The 25,251-nt window shown below is 39.5% G+C and overlaps 2 protein-coding genes across 3 annotated transcripts; one reads left to right on the top strand and one right to left on the bottom strand.

Moving 5' to 3' along the window:
- The first annotated feature begins 950 nt into the window (after positions 1-950).
- On the top strand, positions 951-8,887 carry CAT9 (cationic amino acid transporter 9). The gene is made up of 8 exons (XM_087336329.1): positions 951-1,290; positions 5,962-6,374; positions 6,987-7,163; positions 7,268-7,492; positions 7,618-7,794; positions 7,898-8,134; positions 8,309-8,398; positions 8,503-8,887. The coding sequence occupies exons 1-8, from the start codon at positions 1,014-1,016 to the stop codon at positions 8,662-8,664; spliced, it is 1,758 nt and encodes a 585-aa protein (XP_087192455.1). The 5' UTR covers positions 951-1,013; the 3' UTR covers positions 8,665-8,887.
- A 974-nt stretch (positions 8,888-9,861) lies between these two features.
- On the bottom strand, positions 9,862-16,499 carry LOC147850531 (HAD-superfamily hydrolase, subfamily IG, 5'-nucleotidase). Of its 2 annotated transcripts, none has more exons than XM_087336722.1 (13): positions 16,375-16,499; positions 14,219-14,405; positions 13,931-14,067; positions 13,654-13,803; positions 13,426-13,527; positions 12,549-12,713; positions 12,196-12,306; positions 11,680-11,777; positions 11,474-11,597; positions 11,312-11,401; positions 10,781-10,825; positions 10,348-10,668; positions 9,862-10,157 (listed from the first exon to the last, which is right to left on the bottom strand). In XM_087336722.1, exons 1-13 carry the CDS (start codon positions 16,465-16,467, stop codon positions 10,122-10,124), a joined length of 1,659 nt encoding a protein of 552 aa, XP_087192848.1. In that variant the 5' UTR covers positions 16,468-16,499; the 3' UTR covers positions 9,862-10,121. The 2 variants fall into 2 exon arrangements, with proteins under 2 accessions (XP_087192848.1, XP_087192849.1); XM_087336723.1 differs by having other exon boundaries at positions 14,219-14,419; positions 16,395-16,497.
- Between the last annotated feature and the right edge of the window lie 8,752 nt (positions 16,500-25,251).

The following is a 25,251-nucleotide window of genomic DNA, read 5'->3' as shown; positions in this document are numbered from 1 at the left end:
CTGAAACGACCATGCCACGACTAAAAACTCCTTTTCAGTTGTTGAATAATTGTATTCCTTGTTCTGATATCATGAACCCTAAAAATCGTAGTGTTGTTGCACCCCACTTGCATTTCTTGAATTGCAATTGTAGGATGTATTTTTGAATGCGGAGGAGGACTTCACGTAATATCATAATGTGTTTTGGCCATCTATCTGTGTGAATCAATATGTCATCTACATAGACCAAAACAACGCCTTGAAAAATCAGGTCCTGGAAATACTGTTTGCCATCCTCTAAAATGTGTTGCTAACATCTGATAGTCCAAATGGCATGTGTTTAAACTGAAGCAATTTGTATTGTGTTCGAAATGTTGTCTTGTGCTTGTCTTCTTTGCATAGGGGAATCTGCCAGTATCTAGAAGGCAGGTCCAAGGATGTGAAATATCTTGAGTGTCCTAACTAGTCGAGTACATCGTCAATCCTAGGAAGTGGATAGCTCTCATGCTTCGTCACCTTATTTAATTGTCTGAAATCGATGCAAAATCAGAATGATCCATCTTCTTTGCAAACTAAATGGGGTTTTGATACCCACTCGCTAGTTGATGGCTCAATAATATCTTTTTCCAGCTTACCTTGGAGCATAGTATGCAAAATTTGTGTTTGTCTAGCATAACATTCGTTTTTACGTTGGAAAACGAATGCGAATGTTATTTAAACATTCTTGTGTTTTTTTTTCACCCTTTCTTTAAGATTATTATTTTTGTTTTATTTTCCCTTTTTTAAGGTTTATTTACCTCATAATAAATAGTTAATCCAAAAGAATGGTATTTACCATTCTTTAAGGGTGTTTACCATACTCGTATGGTACGTATGGTTCATACTATGGTACGGGAGGATTGAATGTGCTAAGGCTTGCAAGGCAATACATAAGTGGAATATTAAAGGAAAGTTTCAAAGAAGTAACAGAGTAGAGATCCCTTCTGTTTTTCCTCTCCTCCTCCAATTTCCATTCTAAGTATAGCTTTGAATCCATGGCACCAAAGCATACCCCACAACATTCTTCATGGTGGCAGAACTTCACACGCTCTGCCCTGCGATCCAAGCACATTGCCACGGCATCGCTCTCCCCAGACTCGGAAGAAGAATCTTCGCTTCGACCTGCGCCGATTATTCCTTCTTCTTCCTCCTCAGGAGAGAAACTCGATCGACGATTGGGCATGTTAGACCTTATCTTGCTTGGGATCGGAGCTTCCATTGGAGCTGGGATCTTTGTGGTCACTGGCACAATTGCCAATGACACAGGCCCAGGTACACTTTTTTTCTTCTCACATTTGTAAATTTTGTTCTTTTGAAATGCTCTGGAGCTTCAATTTCATTTCCTCAAATGTCCCTAAATGTTTCCATCATTTTTTGAACATATCCATGTGTTTTTTCGCCATTTTCTCAAAATGCTGGTACAATTGTTATTATTTTTGGAGATACTAATAAGTTATTTCTTTGTTTCTTCAAATTCCTGTAACATTTTTGTTATTTCTGTTAATACCTCCACCCTAAGAGCAAATTTTATGTGCTATTTTCTGGGTTAGTTTATGGCCACTTCACCCCCCTTCTTCTCAATTATGTGGGTCTGATTTATTTATATATGCATTTAATGATGAATGAGAGTCCGTTTACATGCTGGGTCTTGTGATAAAGCTTGTGCTTCATAATGTTCGAGTTGTTGGCTCAAGCTTCAGTAGTGTGAAAAACCCAACAGGTTTTGGGTATTCGGCAACAATTATATGCACATATGGATACATGTGTTTACATGGATGGGTTATTCAAGTCGTAAGGGGAAATTTTCCCAGTAGAACAGTCAGATGAATTATCTAGCTGTCACCTTGGCTTGTGGATTATCCTTGGTCTCCCATTTTGAGCATTCAGGGTGAACTTAATGACTGTCTTAATTGTTTAAATAGTACATTTAATGACACAGTTATACTTAGAACACAATATGCACCCATAAGAATCCTTCTACTAATTCAGGGTGATATGTCATTTGTTCATGCTAATGTAGCATTCAAAAGAGAATCCTGCATACAACTGATGAATTATTTCCAGTAAATTCTTAACTTTCTATGATCTTTTAGCCGAATTGTTCATATCTTTGGATTCCTATAACTACATAACTACCTACTTATGAATTACACCCACTAACTTCTTAACTTCGTTCATATGATTTTTCTGCTGAATCCTTAATATTTGTGGATTGAGTGTGTGGGTTTCTTCAGAACACAATGGACATAAGAGATAGGCTTTCTTGATCTGGCGTTCTTTCTTTTTTATATGTAGGGATACACACTCAAGTATTACCTCAATGCAATATATTCTAGAAAACCATGCACAACCCCCTTGGAACTCTTTCTGTGTGTACTTTTTATTGTTGTTCTTTGTTCATCTTAACCGGAAAATTGTTAGGAAAATTCCATTTAACACTAATGAATCCTTTGTCTTTTGTAAAAATTCCAGTTTTGAATTTTCCTATCTATATTTTCTATTCCTTTCTTGCTTCCATCACATTTGCAAATCCTGATCACATGCAGGATGCATCTCTGCTACCAGTCTTCGATTTCTATGTTTTTCTCTACCTCTAAATTCTTGATGTTGTTAGACCTATATTATAGATTTATCTATTTTATTGCATCTACCTGAAAATCCATTCCATTGACCATGTGAAACCTGTGAGTATTGGCATATCAGTATGTTGGAGGTTTCAGATTGTGAGCTTAGTATAGTTCAAATCCTCTCTGTCTTATGAAGATGGTTAACTCAATGAGAAGTTTCTGGAGAGGTAAATGTTAATAACCATACAATATATGGACTGAAATCCATTGTAGCAATTGAAGTCTAATTTCAAGGGTTAGCTTCTGTGACTCTTTTATAGACTCTCCCTAAATGTTTGCTCATTGGTTCTATGTTAATCATCACTGTTAGTGATGGACTCATACTGCTGAGTTGTGGATCCACAGAATTTGCTCCTCTAGATGGTGCAGATAGGAATTTTTCATTTCGGTTCCTTGCTGTATCTCTTGTTCCTAGAGAAGCTTGATGCAGTTGTGAACCAATGCATGTGTTTGGGTATGCAGTTTTTTCTCATAGGTCTTTTGGTTTGAGTCTCATTATATGCACTGCTTTTCTTTCTCTCCACAAAATGTAAGAAATGCCATTGATCGGCTACAATTTGGGAAGGCCCAAGATAATGATGGATTGGTGGGTGAGCACTTTATCTATGCCCGTGACACCTTGGTCCCATTGATAGCACACATCTTTAATAGAGCCATGTGTGAATGTTTCCCTACTAGATGGACTCAGCATACCATTGTGCCAATCTTGAAGAGTGGAGACCCCATGATGCCAAGCAACTATAGGACAATCATGATTGGCCATTACTTGGCTAAACTATATGGGTCGATTCTAGAATCAGAATTGAGTATATGGGCAGATCAGAATGGCTGCTGTTCAGTTGGACAGGCATGCTTTCGGAAGGGGTTCACAACTTTGGATCACATATTCACCCTCCGGGCCCTTATTGAGGAGAGCAAACCCCACACAATAAGAGGATTTATTGCGGCTTTGTGGATTTCCGAAAAGCCTTTGACACTGTGCCACGTGCACGGCTTATGCAGCGTCTAGAAGCCCTTGGTGTTCCTACATATATGCAATGGGGAATCTATGCACTCTATGAATCCGTGTCAGGAAAAGTCCGGTCTTCCAAGGGCTTGTCAGAGGCGGTGGCTAGCACAATTGGAGTGAAGCAAGGATGCCCACTATCCCCCACTCTCTTCGGTCTCTATATAGGTGAGGTATCACATTACATAGAGAGATTCGGGGGTTCCAGAGCACGCCTAGCAGGTATAGCTATACAAATATTACTATATGCTGATGAAATTGTGCTGATTTTTGACTCTCCAGAATGACTACAAAGACATCTAAATGCCTTAAAACTATTTTGTACGGACAAAGGTTTGTCAATCAACATGGACAAAACTAAAGTGATGGTGTTTAACACCACTCAAGCATGGGTAACAAGATCATAACCAGAATTCTTCTTGGGAGAGGAACAGGTGGAATACACACGCTCCTACACATACCTAGGAGTAACATTTACAGGACCTAGGTTCTCCTTACAGGAGGCTGCATGTGCCCGACTTTCTCGTGGATATGCAGCCCTTGGTGCTCTTGAGAGACAATGTGCACATTTGCAATTCCAAGAGCCACGGACTAAGTTATGGTTATTTGATACACTAGTCACACCAACTCTTCTCTATGGAGTAGAAACATGGGGACCGAGTCTTAACAAGGAAAATCATTGGAAAGATTTAGAGAGACCTTTAGTGTCAATGATTGCTCGCATGATAAGGAGCAAAGCATCGGTGCCCCACAATATAATCCGGGCAAAGATGGGAGCAGCACCTATAATAACCGAGGCATTGTTCCGATCAGTGACATTTATCCAACGTCTTTGGGAGCTCCCTAAACGAAGGTACCCAAGGTTGGCACTTATGTCATCAAGACAACTGGTTGAAAATGGAGACACTCATTGTTGGTATTCGGAAATGCAGCAATGGTTCGAGTCACATGGCATGAGTATAAATGCACTACCCCCGTTCCAATATAGCTTGGACTGTCCCCATCTAAATATGACCAAAGTGGAAAAGAACAAAGTGATCCGAACTGATATTATTAACTTGGACAACAAGATAACATGGATCAACCCCAAAATACCACTTGGTACAAAGATGGCCCACTATAAGACACTTCTTACATACATCGGAGGATGGATTCGTTATTAGGCCACCTTATATGGACATACATCTATCCTATGTGCTGCGTAGTGTGATAGGTCAGCTGCGAACTTCATCACATCAGCTACAGATTAGGGTAGGCAGATATGCACGACTACCTCTAGAAGAGAGAATTTGCCAATTGTGTCATCAAGGAGTGGAATCTAAGGAACACTATGTTTGTCATTGTAGTGTCTTTTATGAAATCAGAGGGAGATACCATTGCCTCTTTAAACAAGGCTTTGGCCCACTACGCAAGGTAATGGAATATGAGGACCAACGATGCCTAGGACTTTTCTTGCTAGAGCTCAAGAGACATCGAGAAAAGTTGTTGAAGAATACAACCACACAAGCTCATCCACAAAGAACAATCATAGCCCCATCATTCCTACTAATGCTACAAGTCCATCAAGGGATACACAAATGGGCCCCAGACCAGGACATAACAAAGGGGTTACAATTGAATCGGCAATAGCAATTTGCCGTGCACGTAGGCCCTGGCCCCATGGACCACGACCTCGACAAATAAAAGCCATTATCTCCCGCCATCGTAGGTGCTTCCCTTGCTTTGGAGACATTTCCATTCTGGATTGACCTATGCTAGAGATCTTTCGAAGACAAAAGCTACAATATACCTAACTTTAGAATCTCACATGTGCCAAAAACCAGATTCCCTCGTTTCTTGTCTTTTCATCTTATTTACTTTTATATTTACTGTGTAATATTTATTTTATTTTGATTTGTTCTCAAATACGAGAAAACACTCAAGATGTAATCTCTTAGTTGGTCTTATAGGCCATTTTGGGCTCTTAAAAGACGTTAATATATCTTTCTTTCTTTCTTTCTTTCTCCTTGCATTGTAAGTGTGTCAGAGTTATGCATAGGAGTTGATCCTATAAATAATATGTCCTGTGCCTTAGTTAAATAGACACTTAGATTCTGTAAACGCCTTTTAATTCGCCTAATTTCAAGAGTACAGATTGACGTAAGTGATGGGTCAATGGAGTGTCTACAGGAAAAATGTCTTTATTGTATATGTTGCGTGAAGCAAATGTTCAGAGTTCTTTTCAAAGTTTGCAAAATCATTTATCAGGTATGTCTAGGGTTGGATTTCATGACAATTGAAAGAAACTCATTACAGTACCTTATGTTGCAGGTGTGACAGTAAGCTTTGCATTGGCTGGATTAGTCTGTATACCGAATGCATTATGCTATGCGGAATTATCCTCTCGGTTTCCAGCTCTTGTTGGAGGGGTTTATCTATATGCATACACTGCTTTTAATGAACTGGTTGCATTTCTGGTGTTCTGCCAGCTTATGCTAGACTATCATATTGGTGCAGCAAGCATTGTAAGAAGCTTGTCAAGCTATATTGTGAACATTTTGGAACTTATTCCTGCGTTAAATGGAAAAATTCCGATCTGGTTTGGTCCTGGAGGCAAGACTCTCCTTGGTGGTATTTTCTCTATCAACATTTTAGCTCCAATTTTAGTCATCCTTTTCACAGTGTTACTTTGTCAAGGAGTGCGTGAGTCCACAGCCATCAATGCCATCATGACTCTAACAAAGGTGGGAATGTTTTTCATTTTTTCTTTCTTCCTGTGTATTTTACATCTCCTGTGTTCTTTGGACTTATGGATAACCAAATGTTTTTGCTGTTTGTTGCCTACCGAGTCTCAAGCAAGCGACTATATCTTCTTCTCCATCGTATTAGATTTGCATTTTTGGAACTCTACTTTGGCCCATGATTTTGTGCTGAGGCAAAACACCAAATCATCTCTTAATTTGTTGGGTATTTAACAGAGTAATCCCGAAACAATTTAAAAAATGATCACGATATCCATCTGTAGTAGTAAATTTTGTACAACGGAGGGGTGTTATGACAATAGTTGAAAACTTAGGAGTATGCTGGGAAATATACGGACAAGGTTAGTTAGGGGTATTGTGGTAATATTTGAAACCTAGTCAGACGTATTCTATTTAAGAATATCTGATACGGACAAGGTTAGTTAGGGATATTGTGGTAATATTTGAAAACCTAGTCAGACGTATTCTATTTAAGAATATCTGATAAATACCCAACAAAGCTAGTTAGGGATTTTCTTGTAATGTTTGAAAACTCTGCCTTAAGATATTTCAGTTAATTAATAAGAAGGTAAAAATTTGTGGCATATTATGCAGGTAGTGATTGTTCTTATAGTTATTTTTGTCGGAGCGTTTGAGGTAGACACTTCAAATTGGACCCCATTTGCCCCAAATGGTGTTTCAGCCATTGTAACTGGAGCTACTGTTGCCTATTTTGCCTATGTAGGTTTTGATGCAGTAGCCAATTCGGCTGAGGAAAGCAAAAGGCCTAAGGTAATTCTATTTAAATATTTTCCTTTTGTAAAGAATGGATCTTTTTGAACAAAAACATCTGGTCTAGATACTTCTATACCTAACGAGGTGAATGTTTGTGACAGAGGGATCTGCCTATTGGTATACTTGGGAGCTTATTTGCATGTGCAGCACTATATGTAGGTGTGTGCTTGGTAATTACTGGAATGGTTCCATATCAGGATCTCTCTGGTGATGCCCCCCTAGCTCAAGCTTTTTCTGAAAGAAACTTGCAATACGTAACGATATTGATAAGCATCGGAGCAATTGCTGGTCTTTCAACTACTGTTTTAGTCGGTTTGTATGTTCAGGTATTTATTTATTTGTGTGAATGAATTGTTGTCAAAAAGTTTTGCTGGTAATTTCTTTGAGAAAAGTGTTTCTTAAAAAACGTGATACCACGTCTGAAATTTGTGGGTTTGTTTTGGGTTTCTAGTCAAGATTATACCTTGGTCTTGGTCGTGATGGACTTTTACCTGCCTTATTTGCCACGATAAGCCCAAAACACCATATACCAGTGAGAGCTCAGATTTGGTGTGGGCTGATTGCTGGTACTCTGGCAACTCTGTTTGATGTCAGTCATCTCTCTCATATCCTTTCAGTTGGGACATTGGTGAGATTTTTATTTTTATTTTTATATTTTTACAAAACATCATTGCAATTTTAGTATTAGGTACAATGTCATAATGAAATTTGCATTTTTTTTGTTTGAGCAGATAGCATATTCTGTTGTATGTTGTTGTGTGCTAATCCTGCGTATAAAGATGGATAATTTTCCCAAGCATGAACAGCAGTTTTTGTCGCGACGACAAGAGGCTATCACTTGTTTGCTGGGAGTTTCCTTGTGTGGGTTTTGTGTGGGCCTTTTCTTTAGGTTCTCACTTCATCTTGCTTTCATCATTGTGGGTTTGGTATTCGCGATCTTAATAATGGTTCCGATGTACTCCCGTCAAGTAAGTGTTATTTATTGACCTCCTGCTTTATTTTTCATGGGTATAAAAAAATACGGGAGTAAATATTTCAATAAGTTTTGAATCATGATTAAACTTTTGTAAATGTCATAGCTCTAACATTATATACTTCCTTTTAAGCATTTCCTAAAATGCTTTTTCTGTTGTTTCTTTCAGGTGTACACCAATCCTCCCGGATTCCTATGCCCAGGATTTCCTACTGTTCCATTGCTGGGCTTGTTTTTGAATACCTTCTCTTTTGCTCAGGTTTATTTATTTATTCTTCTCATTATTTTGCTATGTGAAAATTATTTGCAAGTGTGTATGCTTATCTAAATTGTCGTTTCTCTTATATACTGTGATGCCCACAGCTCCATTGGGAGGCATGGGTGAGATTTGTGATATTGGGAGTGTTAAGTATGCTATTTTATGGGCTATATGGCCAATACCATGCTCGTCATGAAAGCGATAACTCTTCATATTTAGCTATTGACACGGATGACACTGCCAATATCCATCACATCGAGACCTGAATTCTGTTTCCATGCTTTTTACTTCAAGCTTAAGAGGAACAATGAGTGTCTTTTACGAATCAAACCGACTGGGATCATTTGCAGCTTGGAGCTCTCTGTGCCTTTGTTGTTAGAGCAACATGGTAATTTTGAAATATTGCATGCCTGCTCAATTGGCATTTGTAATAAGAACAAAAATTCTTTAATCTTTCTAATGCAAGGTGGATCCTTTAAACACTAGAAATTTCCCTTCTGATTATCTGATTGATGAAATCTCAGTAGTATTTTTCTGCCATCAGATATTTGTATATCAGATCTCCATTAAGCATTTGAATGACAAATCTGAGGTGATGTGAGAAGGCCCTTGCCCATGAAGATTTTTTCTGTATTTTGGGCAACCTTAACATATTCTCGTTAATCTTCCTTCTCACCAGGGGCCCAACTTGTGAAAGGAATTGGTAACAAGCTGAATTATGAAATCTACAGCAAAGAAATGAATGTAATGAAGGTGATGGGAAATCAGCAGTTCTCTATGTAAGTAGTGCAAGCCTTGACGAGATTGAATTGAAAAAGTGCTAGTCTGGATAAGAATGGATAAGCTTTAACTCTACATAAATACAAGTCATGCATCGGCAGGTGACGGACTACTAATCATCATTGACAAGCATAAATCTAGATAAATATATCTGACAATAAAGTGTTGGGCCAGATGAGTATGATTGAGCCAATAGCCAAGTCTTAATAGACAAGTACTTGCGACCCACGTTGAGTATGGCTGAGAGCAAAGTCTTGATAGACAAAATACTTCTGATTCACATTCAGTGTGACTGAGAGCTAAAGTGTCGATAAACAGATTCTTGTGACCCACAAAATGATGGATTACTTGCCATTGATTATCAACATGATGCTTAAATAAAAACTCATTCACAATGACTAATCATTGACAAGCTTAAATTTTTCTCCTGTGCTTGTGACAGCTATCAATGTATAAAAGTTAATACATTCAATTCTTTGGTTTATACTAGTAGGTGTAGACAACTGAGTTATTTCATATTTCAATTCTGGGCAACAATGTTTTCTACTAAATAGAACTTGATGAGTGTATTAAACCAATGGCGTCCCTACTTTCGAGCTTTCATTGTCTTCCAGAATTTTAAATAGCAAGAGATATTCTAACATTTTTTGCCTTGGAATGAATCTAAATACACCAATGTATACAAATTGAATAATTAGCACCAATTTATTTATTGATCCTTTAATAAACTGTAAAGATATAATCAATCATGAATGAATGGTGGACAAAATATGTCCAAAGTTGGTGTTTATTTCAAAAATTCTGATATCCTATAACTTCTGTATGGCTTGAGCAACTCTGTATAATGGGGACTTGCACCATAAAGGAGCTCTTTCCTTGTGCTATTGCTATTTCTTTGAAGATAACACCAAGGAAATACTTTTTTCAAACGGTATGTAGAGGCCTATTTCGCCTCCTTCAAAAGTTTGTGAGGGCTAACCTGCAGAAAAGAAATAGAATAAATTTTAGCCATGAGAATGCTGAAATTTGACATGATCAAATCTCGAGATGACACCATCAATGGGCACTGAGCGATGGACCATGGAAACAGTATCAGTGCTTTGATCTCAAGGCACTCTGGACAGAAACAATATAAGACAACGAAGTAAAACAAAGCTGAAGAAACGTACTTTAATGTGATGTGGTAGAATTTTCACATCAAAAGGTGTGTATAGCCAAGCTTCCTTTGGTAACTTCAAGAAATTTGCAAGCCTGCTTGTATAAACATCCGCATAACGCTGAATGTTGTAAGAGAAAGCTGACTCCTTTCCGGTATCCGTTATAAAAGATGAACCAAAGTATGGATTGAACATAGCTTTCATAGCTGCCCGAGTCTTTTGTCTCTCCTCATTTAATGAGGCAAGAAGCTTTTGTTCATCTTCCCCGCGTGGGTTTTCTAGTGGCAATCCATGGAACTTCCCTAATAACTCTTGCATTATGTGGTACTTTGCCTAGTATAAGATAAAGAGAAACAAATCATTATTGAATTGGCACCCCCAGCCAATGAAAACTCCATTTATTCACAATGCAGCTGATCTCAATAGTGGAAACCATCATCTATACCTGATAGAAACGATACATATCTTCATTTTGGGTTTTTATCTCCCTCTGCCAAACCATTCAAATAAATCATGTAAGTCCATAAGTCCATATATGACTAAAACATTGTGTCAAAGAAAATACATTCAAGTCAGTGCAAACAAATGCCCCAGAGAGATGCTTCATCCTTCTTATCAATTTCTTGGATTAGTCTAGTTCATCCTTCTAGACTATATGTAATGTCAAAGATTTGACAATGTCATTCCAGACAGTGGGAAAGATGCATAAGTTAGAAAGTTTTTGGACTGGGTCTCAGTTTTTTAGGTTTTGAAAAACAGTCACATAGATTTCTTGTTTGATAGTTTCTAACATTTGCATAGAACTCTAGAGTCTACAATTGCCTGAGATTGAAGGAGGATGAAAAATATTGTCAACATTGGTGCTAGCTAAGTGGCACTGGAATCTTCTGGATGCTTACACAGCACATGTTCCAAATCAGAGGGGGTTAGAACCAAAAGCTAAATTAAAATTGTAAAACTATGCTCTTGGTCTTACCTCAAGTTCACGAATGATTGCTGCGGTACGCCAGCCAGCTTTAGCAGGTCCTCTTAAGTCACTGAACAGATGGTCACCAAAGTAGATAACCTATTTTAACAAGAAAAAGTCTATCAAGTTCAGCCCATCAAATATGCCAGAAAACATGAAGGAATAGATCACCTCGGATCCCTTCCATTTTGTGATTTCCAAGAAGTGTTTTAGACATCCATGATAATATACAGAATGTTTCTGAAAGGTGTCTACACGAGTAAATGCCAATACATCCTTGTCTGCATTATAATACCTACATAAGAATCAATGGATAAAATGTTATTAGGATGAGCTCTATTTATAAATAAAAAGCATTAAACCAAAGAGATGCAAACCTAAAAGGTCTTTCTGATGTATAAAAATTGGGTTTGTCAGCTAGGGCAACTACGACATCAAACAAATCCCGCCACGATCTTCCTTTAGAAGCACTATCCTGCTCAGTTTTATTTGCTTTGTTAGTATGGCATGAGATGTAATAGCTCTACTTTCAATTAGGAGACTAGATTAAGAACAACTACTTAAGCTGCAATACTCATATACCTCAAATGTGATAAAACGACATCATAGCAAATAATAGAAATCTCAAAAGTGAAAAACAAAATCAGATGGATGATTTTATGCCACATGAATAAATGGTCGAGACAAAGAGTCCTTGAGTAGCGCATTGGAGTCTTAAAGGCTTTGTACATCTGCTTTTGGAATTGATCGAGTACTCAAATCCAGCACTCAAAAAAATTATTCATAAATCTATTATCAAAATTTCTTTTGCAAGGTAAACAAAGCTTGGAATTATTTGTAGCTTCTCGAATGCAATGTCAGATATTAGAGCCAACTGAGTTAAAAAGAAATACCTGAAACATATATCGCATTCCCCCATCAACAAAACTAAACGGAGAATTTGTCAAAAGGAAGAGTCTCTTTCCTGTGTCCTTTATAGTCCAAAGCATTTGTACCAACCCTTCCTAAAACAAGATATTAAAATTTAGTGATGACACAAGAAATGATGTATCAAGAGTCAAGACTCAGCAGTAGCGTCAGCATTTAAATCATGCAGAAGCCATTAAAATAAACGAAAATGCCATCTAATCTATTCAATAGCACTAAGATAGAAAAGAAGAGAGGCACAGCAACACAAATTAAAGCTATAGTGTAAGATTCCTCTAACAAGGCAGTATGAACATTGGTCGAAACATCTGGATCTTACACTCTTATGGAGGTACTTTGCTGGATCCGCCAAAATCTTTTTGTGTAGCAGGCCACTCCTGTGAATATAGTCAATTGAGCCTTTCACATCATCATAGACATAAGATGCATCAAAATCTACTTTCTGATCAACGAAGTGCTGGATCACATCTGATATGAGGCAAACCTGACCAGTCAAAGACAGCACACATAAGCACTGCAAACTGACCATATCATATAGGTAGGTAAAATGCTCAAATAGATTATGCTCAGTCAAATGACCATTTAAGAAAATTACGAAACATTATTCACGTCCAATATATCCAACAAGAATCACATACTACAAAGGTACATTATATATACAGGAATATATGTAGGTGTAGGGCTGGATACACTAGAAAGACCCTATTACACAACTTATTAGTGGCAGAGTTAGTACAGAGACAACAGTAGTACATGAGTTGTTACAATGCAGATTCTAGCACACAACGATTAACTACATGCCCCGACTAATCTCAACAGAGAATATTGAAACTAGCCCTTCTCCTGGTAGGGCTTAGCAGTATGCCCCGATTTCCATTTGGACTACCTCTTCTTAAATTATCAAGCAATCCAAATCACATGCGTATAAAAGCTTATTCAGTAACAGTCTATTGCAACCAACTGCGCAATATTTAACTTTTTTCTGTCACGAATTGGACTTTTATGTTTCCACTTCAGCAATATTTACATTCTTGCTGTGTCTTTAAAGATATAAAAGAGCATCATATGCCCTCTTTTTTTATTGTTTCTGGTCTGAAGACAGATATTGTAACCTATGGGTCATTCTGTTGTAATCCTTGAACTGAGGTTCCCATCAGTAATATAATGCATCAAATAAAAAGAAAAGTTGATTTTACCTCGCTCAGACAAAAGAGATCCATGAGAGCAACAAGGTTTGGCATGTAATCAAAACCAATGTGCCTTCCCCCGTATGCCTGTTCAACTTCTTCATCACTCACCTACATTGAAAACTCAAACATCAAGTTATCAGGGCTCAGGGCTCAGGATCCAACCCAAATGTCCATGATATTTTTAATCATCAGAGATACAGATTTAAAATATATGAATTAAAAAGAAACGATTACCTGCCGACGGCCAAAATAGCATCCTTGAGGCTCCACTGAATGGAAGAAATCAAGTTTCAAAAGGTACCCCTTCTTTCTATCATAATAAAGGCCTCGGATTGGAAATCCTCTGTCATATGTAAAGGTTAAACAGTTTTCTGGGTATCTGTACTGTCCAATTACAGATTAAATGAGCAAAACAAAAACAAAAATTTATATCAGCTACCAGGAAATGTTCTGATGTTCCTCAACTATTTAGAAGAACTATCAAAAAATAAATAGAGAACATTGCCCCTACCTCTTTCACAAGACGTTCCTTTGCGAGGTCATATATTAAGATCTGAAGTTCAGCAGTGTAATGTGCTAAAGTATAATCATAATCAAATCCATATACGTTTATCTGATCCAATCTCAGATTGTGATTTGCATAAACCCCTGTAAAGAACAGAAAGTGAAGAAATAATTTTAATGTGATAATAAGGGCATGAAACAAAAACTTATCATTGCAAGGATTGCGATTGCATGCTCTAATAAAACATAGATTGAATTTTATTTTCATAATGGTCACACGAACTAACTAACCTACCATTAGGATCCATTTTTTTCATGTCCTGCAATGCTGTTGGAATATTCTTGAAACAGAGTCTGGCATAATCAAATTCAGCCCTCAACCTCATGGTAGGATTTATTGTATCTTCTCCTAATACTCCATCTTTTATGCCACCAAATTCTGCCGTTATTTGTGCGATCTGATTCACGTCACCTTCAGCTACCTGCAAAAACCATGCTTTATTGTTTGATGACAAATGTAACAGATAGAACTGATCTGGTTGCGTGGCTCATCCACATATTTTAGTTATGAAGAAACTGAGGTTTCAAAACAACTTTAAATTCTTAGGCTAAACTGCTTTGAACGTTTAAATGGAGAGATTTAATCATCAAAGATGAAGTGAACGGCTTCCAAACTGTAGTAGAAGCTGTAGATTCTTCAGTAGAAGCTGTAGATTCTGTTCTAGCCTTTGAAAGTTCAAGCCATCATTGATCAATAAATTTCACTTCTCGTAAGGATTCTTTGCCAGAAACAATAAATTGTGGTATGGCCTTTAAATATCAGCTATTTGTGTTGTTGATTGTTCAATTTGTAAATAGTCATTCAGAAGCAGCAACCATTTTTCCATAGTATTTTAAAGCTTAAATCATCACTATCATGCACCACACAATTTTGGAATATCTGATGGATGAAATGAATTGTTCAGCAGAAGTGGTCAATTTTGTTAATCCTTTTAAAGGTGGAGTATGTCTACCACATATTGATATTTTTGCCAATGAAATGGTAAAAATGATTCTTCAGGAGAACAAAAAAGAGTTGCCCCAGCTTTTAAATTATCAAGCTATTTTAGAATAGACGATGGATAAAATAGTTCTTCAGCAGAAGCAGTATAGCCTTCTACAGACTTTTTAAATATCAATCTATCTCTACTAAGGATCAATCAAAATTTGCAATTTAAAGGGATCAAACTAGTCTCGTTACATGTTTTATCTGCATTCTAGTTACAAAGAAACTTTCGTTCCAAGTGAATTGCATTGTTAGACTAAACTGCTTGACTACGCTTCCATGGATTATCATTTAAGAAGGGATATCTTCAATTATCAAAGAAATGATGTTGAGCCTTCTAAAAATCAAGCTTTCTTGATCATGGATCAATCAAACTATCTTGTCATGGATTAAGCTATCTCCATCATGGATCGATCAAGCTTTCTGTATCATGGTCAACATGAATATCTCACAATGGATCATTTAATTCTTTAACATTAGCACCATGACCTTCTAGATAAAGGGCGATCAAAAGGACATGCATGTGCATCTTGCTGTGGAGAAAATGAATGTACTAAAGTGAAAATGAAGATCAAAAGAACAATATACATGTGTAATGTTCCTATGGAGAAAATGAATGCAACAAAGAGAAAGGAAAGATCGGAAGGATATGGCAGTTTATGACTGGTACAAATGATATTGTCATCACGAGAAGAAAGCACGTGAAGAAAGATAGTGCAACAAAGCAAAAGTAAGGCCAGAAAGACATAAATATTTATGATGGTATGAAGGATCATTACAAGAATTAGAATTAGAATTAGAATTTTTATCATCCATAAAGAGGCCAATTTTGACCTATGGGACCAGAGTATACATGTGTTCTTGATATATGTCTCCTTCCTAAGAAGGGGTATTCATATGTTGAAGCACAAAGTCTCTATGTGTTAATAAAGCATACACATATGAGCTCAACCTTCAAGGTGGTGTGTTAAGTATGGATCTTACGTTATCACTCCCTCTTAGTATGTCAACATATCTTGAACGAATTGCACTATATGTTGAGCATGTGAAGAGCAAGTGACATTCATCCTCTACCATGCCTTCATTGCATACTTTACATGTCTTCAAATTCGTTACATTTTGATACCATGATGCAACTTCAATACCTAACTTGTGAGATCGAGTGCGAAGTAGTGTAAGGGCTCTACGAGCATTGCTACTCATATTGGTAATGAGATAAGGTTGGATACGATCAATAGACAAAGCAACAAAAGTTGACGGAAGATAAAGGGAAACAGTGTTTAAAGAACGATAAAAAAAAAAAAAGGAAGATTTTGAAAAAAAAACAAAAGGAACAATATCGATGTTCATTTCTTCTGTGGAAGAAAAAAATGAAATCTCAGATAAGAGAAAGGCAAAAGAATTACCTTATTGGAAGAAGAGAAACTTCTCCTTCCAGGAGTCACGAAATCCTTGATCTGCTTGACCAGAGATGGTCGGGTGGCTCGATTGGCGCTCATCTTCACAGAATCTTAAGAATGCGGGATTCGTTTGTTCGTCGCGCTCCTTTCTTTCCTGCCTTCTTCCTTCCTTCCTTCCTTCCTTTCTTTCTTTCAGTCCGCCGCTTCTTCAGTTGGCCCTTTTCTTTCTTCTGTTTCTCCTTTTACTTCTCCTTTTACTTCTTCTGCTGCCCTAGCAGCAGCGGAAGTAAGAAACTGAAGAAGATATGGAAGCTTGCCAAGCAACAGAAAAACAGAAAGGCCAGAAAGCAAACGCAGAGAGAGAGAGAGAGAGAGAGAGAGAGGGGCCTTCCCACGGAAAGGCGTGCCTCTTCGAAGGTCCACGTGGCGCGACCTCGTTGGCCCGGCTCCACCCACGTGGCACTCCCTTATTGGCTGCCGGCTCAAGGCATGGCGAAAGGCCACCCGTGTTTTATTATCATTATTAATATATGATTATAATTTATAATAATTGTAATTATTGTTATTATTATGTCTTGTTATTTAATATATCTATTATATTGTTATATTGAATAATTATTATTGTTATTATTAGAGGAAAAGGTTGGCCTCTCCAGAGTTGACTTTTGAGCTCTTCTTTTGAGGGGGGCATCTTTTATCGACCTCCTCCGAACCGGAAGCATACGATTGCTTCCCTTCGTTCGGAGCCGAGTTGACTTTTTAATCTCGGGATCTTTAATCACCGTTTTGCTCTCCACTCCTCGACTAGATCAGAAAGCTCCATGGCCCGCCTCATCCGCAGCCGAGTTGTCCTTATAAAGCACGCGATCTTTTATCTGCCCTATGTTTTGTCCCCCCACCCCCTTCATCGACTGGAATCAGAAGCTCCATGGTTCGCCTCATCCGAACACCCCTATTTCAGAGAATTCGCTCCTGATCGCTTTCATCCTCCCGATTTTGCTTCTCATTTGGTTGATTCTTGTTCCACTTTGAATCAAATCAAGATTCTTATTATGGGTCAATGATATGTTGTCCTTCAAGCTTGTTTATTCATATTGCTTATGTGTGTTGTGTATATTAATTACCATGTGTTAAGATTTTTTCACTAATCAGATGCCTCCATCAGAAGTTTGGTTCTTCTTTTTTGTTTAGAGGATGCAAATAGTTCTTCCCTCACGAGGTTGCATCTCCAACACCCTACTCGTACATATGCTTCATCCTTCACTATTTCAACATCATGTTGTTGCGTGTGAGGGGCCAATTATGAGCTTACGTTGTATTTTTTTGCAGTTTTGAGCCCATGTGACCTCATACCAAACTTAGCAATGTTGTCTGAAATATATGTTACCATAACAATAGTGTAATTGTGTGCCTTCGCATTTAGCTCACTTTGGGGTTAAATTTTAATTTGCTCACGATAGGATTCCAACTTCACTCATTTGCGGACACTTCCATTTGCTCCAAGTTGAAGAATGAGGATAGCAAGCTATTCTCCAAAGGCTTCAAAGCAATCTTACCCCTTTCTCCAAAATATGACTTGATCTTGCAACATCGGAACCATTTTCAAAATGTCTACCAATTGATTAGATTTTGCTTGTCTTCCATACATTTTTGGGTATTCTACCACATGCACATTCTTGAGTAAATTTGCAACACTCTGTTTGTTTCTAACAATAACATTCCATATGGCCTCATCATCCGTAGTCCTAGATAACGCTCTATTTGATGTTTTTATTTTTTATTTTTTTTGCTTTATTCCATTTTTGCTCCCATATACTTAATCCCCACCCTTTCACCCCATTTTTGTCCAATGCTAGAAAGTGATTACAACTAGGACAAAAAGGAGATTTCCACGTGAACACAAAAGGGTGATTAGAAGGATGACAAAAAATAACATGAAATGTTTGAGTTCTTTTCAAGATTCAAAGTGAGATATTCTCTTTTTGTCTAAATTTTTTGACATTGCATACTCTTTGGATTCATTATAATGAACTTATAATGAGAAAAAATAACATGAAATGTTTGAGTTCGTTTCAAGATTCAAAGTGAGATATTCTCTTTTTTGTCTAAAATAATTGACATTGCATATATCTTTGGATTCATTATAATGAATCTATAATGCAATTTATGATGTCGTACAATTCCCAAGCTCCTCTTGTGTCAGTTTCCTTGAAGTCTCCAACAATAAGATTTTTCATACCAACATGTCTTTTAATGGTCGAATGTATCCATGAACCCCATGTTGAGCATCAAGGACAATGACATTTTGCACATGCCAATTACATGATAATCCCCAATGTCTATGGAACCGAAACCCAATACAAAAAATGTAGAGAAGGCATTCCCAACTTGTTACGCAAGCTAGGCACCCATAAGAAGAATAGAAGAACCTAAGCCAAAGTTTAAAAAATGTGGAAAGGGACATAAAAATAGATAGACAAGTTTAAAAGACATATAAAGATGAAAAATATAATCTTTATACCTTGTTATTTTGAGCCTTTCCTCAACCTAGAGCCCTCTTAATGTCTTGTGCACTCCCACTCTTAGTTCTAAGCTTAGCTGAAATTTCTTTTATTGATTTTAAGACTTACACTCTAACCTTAAGAGCTTCAACTACAACTTGTGTAAGTGTGGTCATGAAGTAAAAGAGATTTTGTTGGTTAACTTTGCATTGAATTTTCTTTTTCCCTCAAGTTTGATTGATTAAGCATGAGTGAAGTCATACATTAAGTTAAACTTTTTTATTGTTTGTATAATTTGAGAGGGGTATGTGATTAGGGAGTTCGCCGCGGTAGCCTAGAATATGTCATTGTTGTGAATGTGCGTCACATGTGTACCGACAAGCATCATGCCTCTACTTGCAAGTTGTGATCACATAGTGAAATATAATTTGCATAGGAGTTTTGCTAAGGTCTCAGACCCTTGACCTGTAGGATAGATTATATAGGCTCCAGTGATAGATCACAAACACATGATTGAACATAACACGATTCTTTATGCTTTGTAAAGTATTAACCCATGAGCTTTAGGCCCAATTAGAAAAAAATACACAACAAAACACATGCACAAATGAAAACAATGTGATTTCATTTATTAAAATATCTTCCCACTTTTTTAGAATTTGCTAGCCATGTTTCTCTTATATTTTCCCATGTAGCTCACAGGCTACAAGGTGTCCTAGATAGACAAAGCTATAATCTTCACCCTCCTTTCCTTTGGTACATTTTCCTTGTTTTTTTTCTATTACCCTAAATTTTGCTTATTGCTAATCAATATTTTCCATTAGTTGGCTGGGGTCTTTTTCAAAATTTTTGGATTTACTATGTTGGGTTGATTGTTTTTTTGTCCATTACAAAATTTAAGACAATAGTTGTTACTTTGCTAGTAATGATTTGTCCATAGTTTCCTACCGACAATTCATTCTTAGTAGTCCCTCAACGACTTGTGTCTAGCCTTCCTAGGAACAATTCATCCCGTGTTGCCTTATTGACAAGTCATTCCTAGTATTGTATGAATGATTCATCTTCTGCCTTTCTAGTCATGAGTTGTTCCTAGTACTCATGTTGGGAGTTGTTAATAATACCTTATTGGTGATTTGTCTCTAATCCTTCCTTGCAATGAGTTTTTCTTAATATTTATTTTGATGAGTCATTCATATTACCTTACCAACAATTAGCCCTCTTTTCTTTTTTTCAAAAGAACATATCCTTCCATTAGTTTTTAGAAAAGTCATAACAACAACATACAAAATATTTTTCCCAACTCATCTTTATAAGATGATGGTTTGAGGAAAGCAATCTATGTACTCCAAAGTAGAGAAAACTAGTCAACTAATCTGAAAGTTATTTTGTAGACACATTCCAAGCTATTCCAAGCTATTCCAAGATACAATTAGCCATCTTTTTGATAAGTCATGTCTAGTACTCTTATTGGAATGTCATCTCTAGCCTATGATCAATTTGTTTTTAGGCACCCTTTGATGAGTGGTCTACATATAGATAGTCAATTGTATACACCCTCTCATACAATACGAATATATGAGTCAACACTTTGCATTACAACCAAACTGAACTAAAGAAGAAGATGTTAGAAGAAAAGAATATGGCACACAATTTGCCTAAGTTTAAGCCTAGTGCAACATGGTAGCCTGACTATGACTGGGACTCAAGAAGAATTGGCAATGTATACAGAACACAATGTGTGTGTGAGTGAGAGAGAGAACACAATGTATACAGAAAATAAGAAAATTGTATTAACAAAAAGCAAGCATGAACCAACAATTACAAAGAGAAGGAGAAAGTGCTTATGTAGTCACCTTCTCTCTAAGTTCTCTCAGTAGAACCCCCTCTTGGGAAAGAGGTGGAGTCTTTACTACTTATGAAATATGTGTCATAGGACTTTAAGTTCTATGACACACTAGTTACTATAAACTAGGAGTGTTCACATGCTTGAGTATACTAAGGTATGTTCCCACACTAGGGAAGTTGAGTTTGATTCTCAACATGCCCCCTCAAACACAACTTCTGGTCGCTGGATAGTTGGTTCTGACTGGTTTGGTCTTCGGATCGGCTCTGAGTCGACTCCGGCTTTGGCTGTGGATGGTTGGATGGCTCCTTATCCTTACTCCCCTTCAAGCTTGGCTGGTTAGTGGTCGAAAGACCGAGGTTCATCATGAATTGTTGTAGCTTGTCAACTCCTAGGGCCTTCGTGAAGATGTCAACTATTTGCAGATTCGTACTGATGTGTTGCAAGTCGATATCTCAAGCTAGGACATGCTCTCAAATGAAGTGATAATGCACCTCAATGTGCTTGATCCAAGTGTGAAAGACTGGGTTCCGAGCCAGATGAATATTGCTCATGTTGTCGCAGTAAAGGAGAATCGGATCCATGATGGGAACACCCATATCCTTCAAGATTCTTTTAAGCCAAACTGCTTCACATGCAATGATGAACGCGCCCCTGTATTCGGCTTTTGTGCTTGACAGTGCGACTATCGACTGTTTCTTGCTGCTCCAAGATATGGCTTTGTTGCCGAGGGAGAAGATTGTCAAGGTAAATGTGCGGAAGCGTTTGACAAACTGGCTTAGCCGGATAGCAACAGTAAAGAGAAGAAGGTTTAATGGAAGCTTCACATAGAGAATAAGCATACATAGGAGAGATAGATAGATAGAGAGAGAGAGCATAACATAAAACTCTATTCAAATAATACTCTCAATATTTTGTGTACATAGAATGTGCTCAGAGAGCACTTTTATACAAGTCCATAAAGGACTGACAGAAGTACTGATAGGTACTTCAATGCTCATACGAGCGACTGTCTCTGATTCCCAAAAATATGCCTACGTACTAGGCTGGATCCATAGGCCTCTAACGGCCTACCAGTTTCATTCCGATCCGACTCCTGGTTCTGGATATCATCCGGACACCGATCCGGATCCGACTGAGCTTGCTCGCTCAACACTCCCCCTCAAGCTCAACTTGAGGTCAGATCATGGTGTCAGTGTTTGTAGTAGCTGGTCCTTTCCTCCGGCTCCTTCTGATGTCCTCCCGCCTTGCTCGTGCTCCTCATCGGGTCCGGTTCTACTTCCCGCGACCCGTCCGATACTATGCACCCCGACCTCCTTGGTCGACTTGATTGCTTAACAGGCCCATTTCAGTTCCTTCGATGTTATGACTCCGACGCTTGTCGATCCATCGATTCCTCCGTGTCGGTGTCAACTTCCGCTACCTTCTCGTTTGCTTGGCCTTTAGTTGATCCTGCTTCTCCGAATCTTGAACTGAATTGGCTTCCTTCAATTCGCTCCAACTCTTGTCTGAGTTGGTAGTCTCCAACTCGTCTTTCGTTTTTAGGACCTTCACCACATCGGACCACGTCTGGGTCTTGGCCTTCTTCCGATCGGCTTTGTCCTTCTTGACTCTGCCTCCGCTGCTGCTTGCTCCGACTTGTTCGGATGTGCTGACTCCTTCGGTCGACTTGAATTCCTTTTTCTGCTTATCTCCCCCATTGGTTCTTTCTTCCTCTTCGGCTCCTTGTCCGGTGCCATCCATTCCCGTTCTTGTTCTCCCCCTCAAGTGCGGCAAATTGAGATGTTGTAGGCCGAGAATCTCCGAAAAATTCTGCAACTTGTCCGACTGGGCTCCGACCTGAGCGGCTTGGTGAAGATGTCGGCAACCTACCGATTCGTGTGAACATACCGAAGTTCAACTTCACCGCTCAAGACCCGCTCATGAACAAAGTGATAATGCAATTCTATGTGCTTTGTCCGAGCATGGAACACTGGGTTCTTGGCGAGCTGTATGTTGCTCATGTTGTCACAGTGGATCAGGATCGGGGTCGGCACCTCGATCCGGAGGTCACCCAACAGTCGCCGAAGCTAGATGGCTTCATAGGTGGCAATGGTAGCGCCCTGGTATTTAGCCTCAGTACTCGACAGAGCCACTGTTGGCTGCTTTTTGCTACTCCATGCAACAACCGCGCTACCAAGAGAAAACATATAATCGGAGGTGGATCGGTGATCCGATGCCTCACTAGCCTAGTCGGCATGGGTATATCCGACTAGCGTCCTAGCTATACCGTGTAGGTATAATAGTCCCTGGTCCTTCGTGCCGCTAACATACCGATGTCGCGAAGAAAACCGTCCACAAGTGGAATCGGTGCACCGAAGCGTAGGAACCGGCTCTTCATGCACGTACGCCTTATGTTGTACATAAGAGAGAATTAGGTACATAGAAGATCCTAGGTAGGTAGATTCGGTAGGAAGGGAGTTAATGGGAAACGGCTCCTTTCTTGCCTATAAAAGGGGGGAGACGAGGAGGAGGAACGGATCGCGGATAGAGAGGACGAAGTGCTGTCGGGTTGTCGGCCGAAGGCTTCTCTCTCTTCCAAACTCCGTAGCTTCTTTCTGTGCAAGTTTTAGGAGGCTCGCGCTGCTCTGAGGAATGCCCAGGTGGTTCCGGCAGCACCTCCAACCTACTCCTTTCTTTCTGAGCGTTTACGAACAGGCATCGGCATCTGTTCGCCGGCCTGTTCGGTTGTAACCGACTTCGTGCTTCTTGTTGTTTGTCTTTGTTAATATATATATACCTACATTCGTGTTTCTCTGCGTCGGCGTCCCACTCGCGTCTTTGTTTCGAAGGGCCGTGTCCCTGTGAATCTACGCTCGCACGTAGTGGGTCTCTTCACTTCTCCTTTGTCTCTTGCTCTTCGGTACAAGACCCCCGAGGCCCCGCCTCATTCCACGCATCCGCGAGGAATACCTCGACATCTTGGTGAACCCGACGTGAAAGAGGTAGCAGAAGAGCAGAAGATGAGGGGGTCGGATCTTGCAGAGGCCATGGCTTCGGCCGTGGATCGGATATTGAGCACACGCGAGGGCACCGGTGCCCTCGACAGAGCCATTGAGGCGGTTGTCGGTACGATCAGCCGGTTCAGCGGAAAGGATGCCACGAAGAATTTGGCGTCCTACGGGGTAGAAATGCTGATGCGGGACATTCCGGAAGAGAGGCGTCTTGCCGGGTTCCCTCGAGTGGCGATGCCGAGCATCCATGCGGAGGTGCTCGAGGTGCGGGCGGAGAGCCGTACCTGGGAGGAGTTCGAAGGCCGACTCCTAGAAAAATACGGGCTGGACGACGCGCTCCGGCTTTCGAAACGAGACTTCATGAAATGGGTGGAGACCCCCGGCAAGGGAAGAAACGCGTCGGCACTCCTCCGGGAGTTTGAAGAACGCTTTGCGCGCCTTTCAGCGCTTGACCGAACCATTCTGGACACGAGCCGGGTGTTGGAAGCAATGTCGTCTTTGCGGAAGATCAAGTAGCATTCGTTTGCTGTCCAGAATACCTGTGTATGACTGTTTGTATGTCGTTGCACAGAGAGAGAGAGAGAGAGAGACACAAAAGACTTTCTATTACCCAAAGCAATAATACAACAGCCAACCTTACAAAAAGGTTACAAGGTCACTATATATAGTGACCGACTTAGGGCAACTACCCTTTATGCTAATTACATAAATGGCCAAGACGAGATAGTGTGAATACGTCCATTATACACATGTATTCGACACTCCCCCGTAATGGGCGTATACATGGGTTATCTAAGATTACAGGTATAGACTTAGGTTCTCGGACATATCAGCTTTGTTCGAGTCGGCAGGGTCCGAAGGCAGAAGACCGAACTGGTCGGGTCGGAACAGTTGAAGCCGATCATTAAGGAACTGATGTCGGTTGTCGGGAACCATCCTGCTCTGTGTCCGGCTCTAACCGGACTGGTTTGTCGTTACGCCCATCTGATGCCGAAGAGACCGAAAGCGATCTGCCGAAAGACACTTGGTCATTCCATCTGCGACATTGTCGGTTGTGGATATTTTCTCTAGACCGATTTTCCCTGAAATGACGCAGTCCCGAACGAAGTGATATCGAACGTCGATATGTTTGGAGGCGTTGTGGTGAACCGGATTTTTCGACAAAGCAACAGCACCTTGACTGTCGCTGTAGACAACTGGAGTCGAGTCATGGTCGACTTGTCGAAACGTGTGCGCCAGCCGACCGAGCCACAAAGCTTCTTTTGCCGCGTCGGACGCAGCTACATATTCTGCTTCGGTCGTTGAGGTCGCTGTGCACTCCTGAAGTTTCGACTTCCACGAGATTGCTCCATTGCCGAATTTGAAGCAGTATCCGGTTGTTGATTTCCGACTGTCTATACAGCCGGCGAAGTCCGAGTCGGTGTAACCGACTACGCCTGAGGTTCGGTTCGGTCCGAAAAGAATGCCATGGTCTTTTGTGCCAGCCAGATATCTGAACACATGCTTGACTGCGTTCCAATGCGATCGGCCAGGATTGTGCATGAAT

Source organism: Azolla caroliniana, unplaced genomic scaffold, assembly GCF_043228905.1.
Source record: "Azolla caroliniana isolate FFs.n. ecotype wild unplaced genomic scaffold, voAzoCaro1.0.p SCAF_21, whole genome shotgun sequence".
NCBI lineage: Eukaryota > Viridiplantae > Streptophyta > Polypodiopsida > Salviniales > Salviniaceae > Azolla > Azolla caroliniana.
The sequence above is the reverse complement of the archived record's forward strand: the minus strand, read 5'-3'. Positions and strand labels throughout refer to the sequence as shown.

What these genes read in the sequence shown, in the direction of transcription:
- CAT9 (XM_087336329.1), top strand. Translation starts at nt 1,014, where the DNA reads ATGGCACCAAAGCATACCCCACAACATTCTTCATGGTGGCAGAACTTC. An exon ending in TAGTCGGTTTGTATGTTCAG is followed by an intron (nt 7,493 to 7,617) that starts GTATTTATTTAT and finishes TTGGGTTTCTAG; the next exon opens with TCAAGATTATACCTTGGTCT. An exon ending in TTCCGATGTACTCCCGTCAA is followed by an intron (nt 8,135 to 8,308) that starts GTAAGTGTTATT and finishes TGTTTCTTTCAG; the next exon opens with GTGTACACCAATCCTCCCGG.
- LOC147850531 (XM_087336722.1), bottom strand. Translation starts at nt 16,467, where the DNA reads ATGAGCGCCAATCGAGCCACCCGACCATCTCTGGTCAAGCAGATCAAG. An exon ending in GTTTCTCTTCTTCCAATAAG is followed by an intron (nt 14,406 to 16,374) that starts GTAATTCTTTTG and finishes TGGTTTTTGCAG; the next exon opens with GTAGCTGAAGGTGACGTGAA. An exon ending in CAATCATTCGTGAACTTGAG is followed by an intron (nt 10,826 to 11,311) that starts GTAAGACCAAGA and finishes ATGGTTTGGCAG; the next exon opens with AGGGAGATAAAAACCCAAAA.